At 37.3% G+C, this 12,299-nt stretch overlaps 1 protein-coding gene across 7 annotated transcripts in view; it reads right to left on the minus strand.

The window, feature by feature from the left end:
• Positions 1-1,646: 1,646 nt before the first annotated feature.
• Positions 1,647-12,299, minus strand: part of NPNT (nephronectin) — a 69,838-nt gene continuing 59,185 nt past the window's right edge. For 5 of the 7 annotated variants that reach the window (XM_081303586.1, XM_081303587.1, XM_081303588.1 and 2 more), the window contains 2 exons: positions 5,793-6,049; positions 2,918-4,379 (listed from right to left, as the gene is read on the minus strand). In XM_081303586.1, the coding sequence (XP_081159712.1) occupies positions 4,284-4,379; positions 5,793-6,049 (353 nt within the window). In that variant the 3' untranslated portion in view covers positions 2,918-4,283. Of the gene's footprint in view, positions 4,380-5,792; positions 6,050-12,299 lie in introns of all 7 variants that reach the window. The other 2 variants (XM_081303592.1, XM_081303589.1) reach the window with 2 other exon arrangements.

The raw sequence follows: 12,299 nt of genomic DNA on the forward strand, positions 1-12,299 counted from the left end.
ATAATTCCAGGTTGCTTTTAGGTTTCTGCATCCTGGAAAAGCACTTAATTATCTCCAATTTTATGAATGTCACTTTGTCCTCCAAAATGTAGTCTTCCTGGATTGCTGCCTCACTTATGTTTAAGTGTCTTCAACTGACTTCCTTACCTTGAAGTCTGTGCCATTTGATAGACAAAGCAATGTTCTGCACCAGGTAGGAAAGTTTATTCCATGATGAGCAAAGGATTTTTTTTAGAATAATAATTTTAAAAATATACTGGAACTCAGTGATTTTTTTACAAATTTAAATCTTGAAACCACAGACATTCAGACCATTCAACTTTGAATGCTAACATTGATAAAGTCCCAAATCCCCCTCCATTTTTCATTACTTGTCACTCGAATTGTGGCCCAGGACCTGCAGCAGAGGCATCACCTGGGAACTGGTTAGAAACACAGAATCTCAGCCCTGCTCCAGACTCACTGAATCAAAAGCTGTCTTTCAACAAGATTCCAGGTGATTCCCAGGCATTTTAAAGTTTGAAAAGCAGTGGATGAAGGTCTTGAAACCCACTAGGCTTAGGAACCTTCAAGGCCCCATATAGTTTTTTTAGAAGAGCAATTTTGCATTTACTTGTATGACTTTTTTAATATTTAGTTTTTAGTTTTAGGTGGACACAATATCTTTATTTTTTATTTTTATGTGGTGCTGAGGATGTAACCCAGTGCCTCATGCATGCTAGGCAAGCACTCTACCACTGAGCCACAATCCCGCCCATACTTGTACAACTTTGATAAATGTCCACCTTCCTCTCTAGATTGGAACCTCACAGGGGAAGTCTGCCCACTGTGGGATCCTAGAGTCACACAGCCAGTTTTCAAAAATCTGTTAAGCAAATCAACAAAGTGGACCCTGTAAACTCATCCTAAGCTTCTTCCCCTGACCCCAATCTCAGAGGGGCTTCTGCAAAGGTTTACCTTCTTAATGAACATACTCTGAAAACCAGACCTTTCTCAGATCTCCAAGGGATGATTAGGAAAGATCCCTGAGATTAGAAAACATGCAGTTTTAAACTTTTTACTTGAATTATGTATTTATGCAAGATTTGGGTCATCCAGCTATTATGAGTTCTCTGAGTATTGAAAGAAGGGTTTGAATTTATTCTCTATAATTCTTCACAAGGACTTTTATTATTCCATGATTTCATTAATGTTGTTTCTTTATAGTTTCTTTTTTTAATCAGGAAAGGTAGTTGGAATATGAGTAAAATGTTATAAATTGACAATCACTAGCAAAAGGCTTTTAATTTACAATGCATTTATATAAATATATTAATTATAAATTACCCTGCCTTTCCATAAAAGAATTTGAAGCAAATGTTTACAATGAGATGGCAAGACATAATTAAAACAATTTGATAAGCCATGGGTTATAGTGATATTCTGCTCTCTCTTTCCCTGTGCATGTAGATGAAAATTGTCTCATATTTTATAAACCAGTAAGTACAATAATGTAGGTAATAATCATCCCTATTCTCCCAAGAAGTTAAGAGGGTTCTACTACAGATAGCTTTTGTGAAACACCAATGTACTATTTCAGTACTTTCTTCCCAGTGCCACCCCCCCACACTTAAAAAAAAAAAAACAAAAACCAAGAAACAGAAAACTAGTATTAAGTGTTTTTATTTACAAAGAATTGTATTACTTCACTGATTGAAGACCACTAACATTTTTCACTTTAGAAAACATTAAATAATAAGCAAGATGTTATACAGTACTTTGGATAACTTCTTCCATCATTTTAGTGCAATATATTATTGGCACCTACAAGTGAAATTTTCAATTATTTTCCCCTTTCATCTTCAACTGTGCAGTTATATGAACAAAAAGGAAATGAATCAAAGATGGATCTAAGACCACATTTCTGGCCCTTAATCAAAGGCTCAATGATTTATATTCCCCCTCCCCCTGCCTCTACAAGTTACATGATAAAAGAACTTCTCTTGGACCTACTGTTCAAAAACATTACCAGTTTGTGGGACTTGGGAGATTCCAATTGGTAAGAGAAAGGGAATCATAGTGAGCAGATGAAGGAAAGATCTAGAGGTGCTGTGCATGACCCTCTTCCAGGAGCTAAGTTAAGCTGCCACACACTAAGCAAAGAGAATGCACCAGGTAAAGATGTTTCCATCTGTGTTCCTTGGTAGGGTTTCTCTTAAAAAAATAAAAAATCTGAAATATCACCTATTGAGCAAGTGAAAGGTTTATACCTTTACCAAGGGGGGAAAAAAACCCTGAAACATACCATATTAGGACAATACTGAGATATTAAAGTATCTATCCACCACAACCTCTTTGAAAAAATTATGTAGATTTTTAAAAAATTGGGTGTTTGTTTTAATACTGCATGGTTTGCCATAAAGGGAGAAACCTTTTAATGAACTCAGCATCATTCTCCCTTTGCTCCTCCCTGTTAGGAGGTCAAGAGGGAAATTCCTAAATTAGAGCCTAGTCCATATTACTTAGTTCTGAAGATGTTCCTTATATACTAGTAATAGGATCAAATCATCTGGGGGATGCTGTAATCTGTTCCTTTACCTTGAGGTAAGCATATCTTAAATAGGTAGACTTTTATCTAGTTTTTTAAAGAGAGAGATAGGACGAGAAAGAGATTTTCACACTTTTTTTTTTAAATGTAGGATTTTGATTTAACAACTGTCCCTGCCAGGAAACGCTCCCTCACACTCTAGTCTAAGCCCATTTCCTCTGGTTCTATTCTTAGTGCACATGGAGAACAGCTGGTCACTATCCTCTTCGTGCCAACCCTTCATATACTTGAAAACCATCAATGGTTTGCCCCTCAGTCTTCTTTTCTCCAGGCTGAACAATCCCAGTTCCTTTAATTTTTCATCATAGATCTTTTTGTCCAACCCTTTAATCATCTTTGTGATTCCTGGCAAAAACAGTAGAAAATATTTTGGTTACTTAATTAGAAACGAAGAAAAGTCTCAGGAGTAAGGTGCCCTTTTAAAGTTATGTATTTTTTAATATAAAGATAAAATATGCAGGGAGGAAATACAGTTGGGGTCCGTGGATGTTAGAATTCCAATCCTGTCTCTTCCTCTGGTGTGTGACTCCACACATGCAACACCTCAGTGCATAGCACTTGCTTCCGATCTTAACCTGACGGCATGTGCAAGCTCTACCTGTGGGGTTTTCGCATGACAGATTTGTTCCAGTGGAGCTTTTCCCCTATTCTTCTTCTTACCTTGCTTCCATCAGCAGGATCTTTCCTCTACAGCAACCAAACTTTTACACAGCTTTTTACAGATTATAAGAGAGAGCCATGTTAAGATGGTAAAGCCATCAATTTTAAATTATATCTTGAAACAGCGAGGTTTTTATATGTTCACTGCAGTTTCTTGTCTCCCTAAATAGTTTACTGTTCTTGTAGAGACTAAACTCAAGGCAATTTTGAAAAATTCATCCCTCCACAAACTGACACCTCTGCCAATTTTCTCTTGCTGCCAATGGATTGGTCATGGAACTGGATGACATTTTGCCATGTCTTTTTAGTTCAAGAGATCACAAGCTGCCTTTTACCTTGCAACTAGAGTCTGTAAATATTAGGAACACGTATATACTTAGTATCAATAGCACATTTACACAAAACACAATACTACCAACGAGGGATTCCGTGCCCACTCTACATAATTGTCTTTAAAGTAAAAACACAGATAACAAGAATAAATGCAAATTGATGTGTTATACACCCTTCTTTCATAAAGTGAATGGCAGTGAAAGTCAGAGTTCAGGTGAGGCCAGAACTAACGTGAGTGAAGAGGATAAATCAATTTCACAAGCACACTGTACATCATATCTTAAGGAAAGTCAATACTACTCATGGTACAACACTGAACAGATAACAGAATGGCCATTTGCACAGATTTCTTTTGAAAACTTCCCCATAATTTGCTACAAGGAGCACTCTGTAATCAGGATGAAGGATGGTATAGGTCACACACACTGAAGGCCTTCCCCAACAAAACTTAGGATGGAAGGCAACACCCCAGAATGGCTTGGATGTGTCTACAGATGTCCCTGTACTTCAAGGAGGGTGTCACTGTTCATTGGGATTGCACAAAGCAGGCCAGCAAGATGTGGGTCACAAACCAGACTTCCTCCTGACCCACTGACCCACTCTTCTCCTAGGCCTGATAAGAAGGAGAAGAGGAGAGAAGGTGAGGATTGGAAAAAGACGAGGGAGCAACCAACATAGGAGTTCATTGCTAGTTCTGGAGCTGTTAGCGTTGTTCAGAGCAGTGGCCTTTTCTCAAGCTCACATCATCCAATCCAATCTCCCCAGTGTGACCATGCCTTTTTTCACCTTTGAAGATGACCTAGGGAGAGAATGCACACACCAGTCAAGCCTCCTCTGCCCCTTTCCAATGCCCGCTCATTTAGCAAATTAAAGACAAACCTTCCCCCAAACTAAACATGAAACTTAAGTGACAAGAGGAAAGACCAGGACATAGTTTCCAGAGTCCTCTGAGGCTTGTTTGTTTTTTTGGCAGAAACTTAAATCATCAGTAACCTGTTCATCAAATATGTTACTCAGAACCAGTTACTCTTTAAAAGGCCGTTCTAAACTACAGACCAAGTCACTTTAGGAATGCTTGTAAAGTAGATGTGTTTGTCAAAGATTACCAAGGTTAAAAGCAAGAAGACGGAACACAAAGGTGCAGAAATTAAGAGCCAAAGATGTGAAAGATAGTGATCATGTAGCCCACCTCAGGAGTTCTTAATTTCTCTGTTTGATGAAATGGTTCTATTGCCCCCAAATGAAACAGAATCAAATACCACCCAGTATGCCAATGTTTTACCTATGGAAAAACCCCACACTTTCACTGCTCTTGGATTTAATCTTCTGTGGGCGTATCCCTGTTCCTTAAAAACAGAAGAAATCTTTCAATGCTATAATCTAAAATAATTTATTTTATTTTTTCATTTCTCCAAGAATATTAAGAAAAATTAAAAAAAAAAAACAAGGCGAAACAGTGCACATACCCTGGTAAGTCTGTATTAGTGGAGTCTAACTTTTCTTTTTAAAATAGTTTCTAGAAACTATGGACAAGCATAGTTGCAGTGTCTCGTAGCAAGAGTCTTATAAGCATCAACACAAAGATGACATTCTTCAGAGTGCATTCATTATTTTGCATGGGTTGCTGTGGATAATTTTCTTGCTACCCATGATTTAACTATTTAAAATAAAATTTATATGTTCAATCAAAGCTTTCTCCATATTCCGTTCTAAATGGAATCATTCTTCCCAAATGTGATTTTGGATTCCCACCTGAGACTGTTGAGGCAAGGGAAAAATGTTGAACACTAAAATTTTAAAATAGAAGAAAGAAACATCTTCACAGTAATTCATGGAAGTAAAAGTTGAACATTTAAGGAATTGAAGGAAAAGGTAAGGCAGCACAATTCAGCACGCCACCCAAACCCTTCAAAGTTTCTGTCAACTGTTTTTTTTACTTTTCTATTCCTATTTTTTTTTTTTTGTATTAAAAATAGTGAGCCTTTACCAGGGTGGGAAAGGTGGTGGTGGTCAAAGGTTGTAACGAAGAAGGATGAAGAAGCAGAAAAGGAATCTCAGAAAGAGGAATAAATGGAATCATCAAGCCCAGAAAAAACCACAAACCTTTGTTTGAGCTTGAATTCACAGAGCAAGGCGTCTTCAAATTCAGACCCCAGAGTTCTCCTATGAAAGGAAAACTTCCCAGGCTCTGCCTCCCTTGGGATCTACTTACGCTCTTGACGTCAGCCCCTCGCAAGGTGATCTGTGTTTGCCTCCAGCCATGGCCACCATTTCTTCCCCACAGGGCTGCTCCGTGGGCACCGTGTTTTCTCACAAACACCTGGAGTGTGCCTGAGTGCAGCCCAGTCACCTTGTGCCTGAATGACAGACACAGGTCCCCTGAATGCATGAGGTGGCCGAGAGGTAGCACCAAGCGAGCGGCTTTTCCCCCTGAGGCTTTGGCTGCCGATACTGTCAGATATTGTCCACCTGGAATGGGAAAAGCAGGGCCATGTGTGTGTGTGCCGATATCCCTTTCCAGCACAAACAGCACGGGCAGGAGTTTCTGTTTTCATAAACTTCAGACTGTGACAGTCATTAGTAAAGAATTCCAGATTATTTTGAAGGAGCAAAATTTGACTTATTCCTATGCCTATGCTGTTTACAAAAATATAATCCCTTGCTCTGCTCATAATAGAAGTTATGCCAAAAACACACAATAATTAGAAATCCAAACACTACGAATGTTTCCCAGTGGAACATGATCATGCGTACAGAGGTAGACACAAACTTATACACATTCACCACCTTGTGAGCCTTACCAATTTTATGACTGTGTTGTCCAACACCTTCTGCCAAGCTGGTTGGGTAGTGTGGTAGAATCAACCCTAAATTTCCTGGGAGAATTTTCTATGTGGTTAATTAACCTCTGGGCAGTAAAGCACATGGCCATTTATAGAGCACTGTATCTGTTTATTCTCTCCTTCTTCCACATAAAAAATAAAAAGATTTCTAAATAAGGAAAAAGATTTTAAAAGCAGTCAGAGCTGGCTTTGCTCTCACTGGTGTGCACCTAACCTCAGACACAGAGGTGTGCTGAATACCCTCCACATCTTCCTGGAGCATCAGGTAAGTGGTTTACAACACTTTTATATTAGAACCAATCAATAACGTGTCTACTTTATGCATCTATTCTATTAAATATAAGTAAACACAAAATCTTAATAAAAACTTAATGAATCACTTTGGTGATGTTCTTGGATCCCTAAGTCTACAGAGTTGGCTTGCCTCTGTTAGGGAATTAAAAAATAAAATTTCTAAGCAACAATAGAGTGGGAACCACTGCTTCTCAGGAGAAAGTTACGAGTAGATTAGCATTGTGAAACTCAATCCATGTACAAATGACTTTCCCTTTAGGCAGTTTTATCTCAGCCAACTGAAAAACACACTGATTTGTCCACAGGAAAAATGTGGTTGGAATGCTGAACACATGTATCTGTTTTGGTACAAACTCCATTTGCTTTTCAGTTAAAAGATAGGCCATCTCTGCTTTCTTATGCTTAACTTATTCAAGACATGATAAGGATCTTCATGTCTTCTCACTCAAGGGTCTCCTTAATAAGTCCCTCAGAGCTCTCTGAGGTCACAGAATCTTGTGTACTTAGGATGTGGCAGGCCCTGTGCTAAGTGCTCCTGGGGAGGTCCAACAACTTGATGTCAGAACCAACCTCTCCCTCAAACCTCCCCATTATACTCTGAGGTGTTTAAAGTCATTTGTTGAACAAATGAATGATGTTCCAAAACCAGAAACAAAACAAAACCCTGCAGAAGTAGGTAGTGACTTGAATCAACAAACACACACACAGTTTCTTATTTCCTCCCTTCCTACCCTCACTCCCTTCCCCCACAAATTAACCCCCAACATACTTTAGGTCAAAACATTTAGATGGATTTTAAATGTCGGCCTTTAAGTTAGCTTTTGAATGATCATAGGTATTCTAGTTAAGACAAAGATATCAGGTTATTATCAAGAACTTGCAAGTTTTATGAAAATAGGGATTATCTTAAGACCCCGTGGAATGTATACTAATATCATTTTGCGAGTTGCTGCCTGCAAACAAAACAACCTCACAAAATCAAGGCATCCTAACAAAAGATTCAAATAATCCTTCTGTCTATGCATTTAAAACTCTAAAATTTGGATAGTCATAAAAGAAATTATAATCGTTCTTCCTCCCTAGATCTGCTCTACAAGTACCAGGGTTTGTTTCCCTGCCCCCAACCCCATGGTGAGGAATTCTTTCTGTGTATAATACAGGAAAGGTTGCCAATTTGAAATAGTAACTAAGGTAAAAGTTAATCCAACATCCCCAAATAATTACCTATTAAATAACAATTTCAATTCTGATTCTAAAATACTGGCATAAATGTGAAATATTTTCATTCCATTTAAAACATCACAATACCTAAAAAATCAGGGAAATGGGGAATAGTGAATTATTGATGTTGCAAAACTTGACTAGTGAGTTAGGTGTTAAAATTTTAATTTACTTATTTTGAATTCTATACTTGTTGGTTCCGATTTTTTACTTTACATAGAGAATAATATAGTATCTATTACTTTAATGTGTTAACTGTGTGGTCAAAGGAGTTTTGCAGTAATTTTATTTGTATTTTATAGCCTGGCTAAGAAACAGGCCCAGGCAGAAATAATATCATTGTGCTTTATCAGTATTTACCCATTGAATATAAATAACTTAGACTTTTACTAACCAAAGAAGTAATACATGCCCATTTTGAGGGAGGGGAAGTTATAAAGAAAATTAAAATAAATTATAATGCCAAAGTCCAGAGATAATGAATAACATTTTGATTTCTGAACTTTTCTTAGGTAAATACATGCACAGAATTTTTTTAAAAATTTTTTCCCCCAAGTACTGGAGATTTAACCCAAGGATGCTCTAGCATGCTACAGCCCAATCATTTTTTATTTCTTTAAAATTTGAGACAGGGTCTCTGTAAATTGCTCACACTGGCCTCAAACTTGTAATCTTTCTGCCTTAGTCTCTTGAGTAGCTGGCATTACAGATGTACTGCACCACACTCAGTTAATCCAGCTACTCAGGAGCCTGAGGATCACAAATTCAAGACCTATCTGGACAAAACAGGGCTAGGTATATAACTCAGTAGTAAAGTGTTCCTGGGATCAATTCCCATTACTGCAGGTGGGGAGGGGGGAGGAGTACTATATTTGCAGTGCTATAACTTCCCTTTTTCATTAAATATATCACAGCTATTTCTTTATGTCAAGAAATAGCTTTTCATAGCTGTAAGCATGCAATTAATTGCTTAGCAAATTTCTTATTGAACATTTAAGTTTCCAAATTTTCACTTAGAAAGATGAAAAATACCATGAAGTACTTAGATAAGCAAAAAATTTAAAATATTTGTAACACATGAAAAAGGGATAGCTTTCCTTTTTATATAAAAGAATTTTTAAAAATCAATAATTAAAAACATGAAAATGATCATTACAAAAAATTATGTGTATGTGTGTGTGTGTGTGTATATATATATATATATATATATATATATGTAAATATATATGTGTGTGTGTGTGTGTGTGTGTGTGTATGAAAATATGGTCAGCTTTCCACAAAAGAAAGATATGCAAATTAAAGTTAAAATGAAACGCCTTTTCATCCATAAGCATGGCTAAGATAAAGAATAGTTTCATAATATCTGTTTTGAGGATGATAAAAATAAAAAATGCTACAACCTTTTTGAAAGGTGATTTGGTAAGATTTACCAAAATTCAAAATGCAAATTCTCTTTTGACAGCAATTTCATATTAAGTAATTTCTACTATAGATATATTCAATATATAAGAAAATATATCTGTACAGGGTTATTCACTAGATGTGGAAATACTAAAAGGCTGGAAGCAAATCAGATGTTCCTCAGTAAAGGGCTGGTTTTTGTGCTGCCTCTGATGAGTAAGAGCTGGTATAAATAAGAATGAGGTGCTCTGTAGGGACTGATACTAGACAGCTTTCAGCAACAATGGCTAACATCATCATCGTGGTAACTCTGGGTAGGCACTGCTTGAAATGCTTTGTGTGATGTGTAGTAGACATTTTTGACTACCACCTTTAAGGAACTTGTTCAAGGTCAAAGTTAGGAGGAAGTGGTGGTGCTGGGATTCAGCCCAGGTGCTCTGGCTTCAAGTCTATGTTCTTCTAGTTCACTGCTAAGGTGGTATGGTATCATTGGGTAATAAAACAAGGTACAGATGAGGGTGCTATTGTATGTGAACTGCTCTCTAAAAAGAACCAAGAAACCAGCTACATCTGGGGAAGGCAAACAGGGGCCAGGTATAGCAGAAAGCTTTCATTTTTATTATTATTTTTTCATCATATATATTTTAAATAATGACTCTAATTCTGCTACAGATATACTTATATGTATACACTTGCATACTTATATACTTAAATAAATGCCTTGCAGCTCTTGTAGTGGACAAGAGTGCCTTTAATCCTTGATCATGAAACACCAGGATTCCAAGAAAAGGGACCCAAGCCTAGCCTTATGAACAGAAGAAGGGCATCCTCAAAGGTACAGCTACATGCCTATAGCACTATGCCATGTCTGCTGCAGATAAGTTCCTATTCCTTAGGGGGATATATTAATTTTACATCTCACAATTAAGTCCAAGAATGTTATAAACAAAACCTACTAGTACCAAGAAGTACAGTTAGAAAACTCACTTATTTTATAGCTGATTCTCAAGGTTGTATGTATGTTCAATTGAGGGTTTTCTTAGAAATAGCAACATAAAAAATATTTACAAATCTAGATCTTGGATAAGAACTGCACACCATTAAAATCAATCGTAATGGGAAATCCAAATGTATATTATTTTACAAATGGTATAATCTAGGTAGAAACAAGTAAACAATTAGTTTGGTAATTAGAACAATGCATAGAAATTATTTATTAAATTGCTCATATTCTTCTTGGGCCTTTGCATGTGACATACATGTGCATGCACATGTACACACACATTCTCTCCACCTGGACCTCCCCCCTTCCACCTAAACTTCCTAGAAGAAAGATAGGCAGAAAAGGTAAGCTTTGTTGGTATTGTCCCATCAATATATAGTTAGAATCTCCCCAAATAGTCTACAAACAGATTCTGCAAATCCATCCTAACATATGCCTCCCACGTCTTTCCTCCAACTCGTCATCTTTTGGTCTTCCTAGCCTTTTTTTCCAAGCTAGAAGCCTGCTTACCAATTTCCTTGTGATTTCCTGGGATATTCCATTCCAAACCAGAGGCTTTCACACTGGTTTAAGAGGTTTTATAATCAACCCTAGTCTGATGCTACAAATCCTTTAAGAACACTTTGCCATATGACGATCGTCAAATTTCCCCACCAACAGAACTCAGCCTTTCCATGTCAGCCTACTCTGTTTTATTCACAGTCTGTTAGAAAGTTCTGAAAGTGAACCAAATCCATCTCTCTGTAGCTTTCACCCATTGATCCAACTTGTCATCTAGTTGTAGTCATAAGTATTCTGAGTGACTCACATTTCAGTCAGCAAAGAATGCTCAGAAGTGGGTTAACCACTTAACCACAGCAGATTTTCCATTCTGGAAAGGTACCATATTTCTATGGAAATAGCCCATCTTTTTGAAAGTCATGTCACAGGATTCACTCATACTGGTTTCACTATCCACAAAAACTCCTAGGTGATTGGACACTTAGTACTCAGTCATCTTCTCCATCCCATAGCTGGGAGACTGGTTTCTAGACCATGAGCCACACCATGTATTCACCCCACACTAGCTAACACACTCTTTACTGTGACACATTCATCTAATATTTTAGATGCTGGTTATGTCAGCACATGCAACTAGTCTCCTTCTCCAGCTTCGAGTCAAAAATAGGTCAGTTTATCTTCAGTATCTAAGTTCAATATAGGATTCATCCAAGTTGTTGTAAAAACTTGGTCTAAATCATCTGCTAGAAAAGCATCCTTCAAGGGCTGGAGTCAATCATCAGGAGTTACCCAGTCACCCAAACAGCTGTCAATTTCTTTCCATTTATTCTGTACCCACATTAACCTGATGACCAAAAATGTTTTGTGTCTAATTTCTAACTTCTAGCCATCTTCTCATTTTTCTACCAGAGGGCAAGGAGAATTCGGGTCACAAATTTTAAATATTTACAAATGTGATGAATAATGAAAGATGTTGAAATGTACTAAATACAGTGTTTAAATTTTAAAAATCAAGTTGGTCTAATTTATATAGACTATCTACAGACTTGTCTACCTAGAAGTTGAAGGATTTCTTCTGAGTGTAGTATGAATTACTCTCTCCAATGCACCTTCTCAACAGCGTTATTCATTATGACACTGTTCATGACTGTCATACACCATTGCCAAAGATGCTTCCTTTATAAGCAAATTACTCCAGATCAGCAGTCAGTCTATCTATTGTCTCTGAATTGCTAATCAGAGAATGCACATAATCACATCACATGCAGTACAACTGAGGCCAGCCTGGGAGAATGAAATACCTAGAATAATGCTGCAGATGTTCTGAGCACTGAACTACCCAGAAGGCTCCATGAGTAGCAGAAAGAGTCCTGGAGATAAAAATCAGAAAATCTGAGTTTGGCACTAAATTCCCACCATTCTATAGCTCTGTGACCTTAGGAAACTATGTCACCTC

This window comes from Spermophilus citellus, assembly GCF_964194105.1.
Source record: "Spermophilus citellus genome assembly, chromosome: 8".
In the NCBI taxonomy this organism is placed as follows: domain Eukaryota; kingdom Metazoa; phylum Chordata; class Mammalia; order Rodentia; family Sciuridae; genus Spermophilus; species Spermophilus citellus.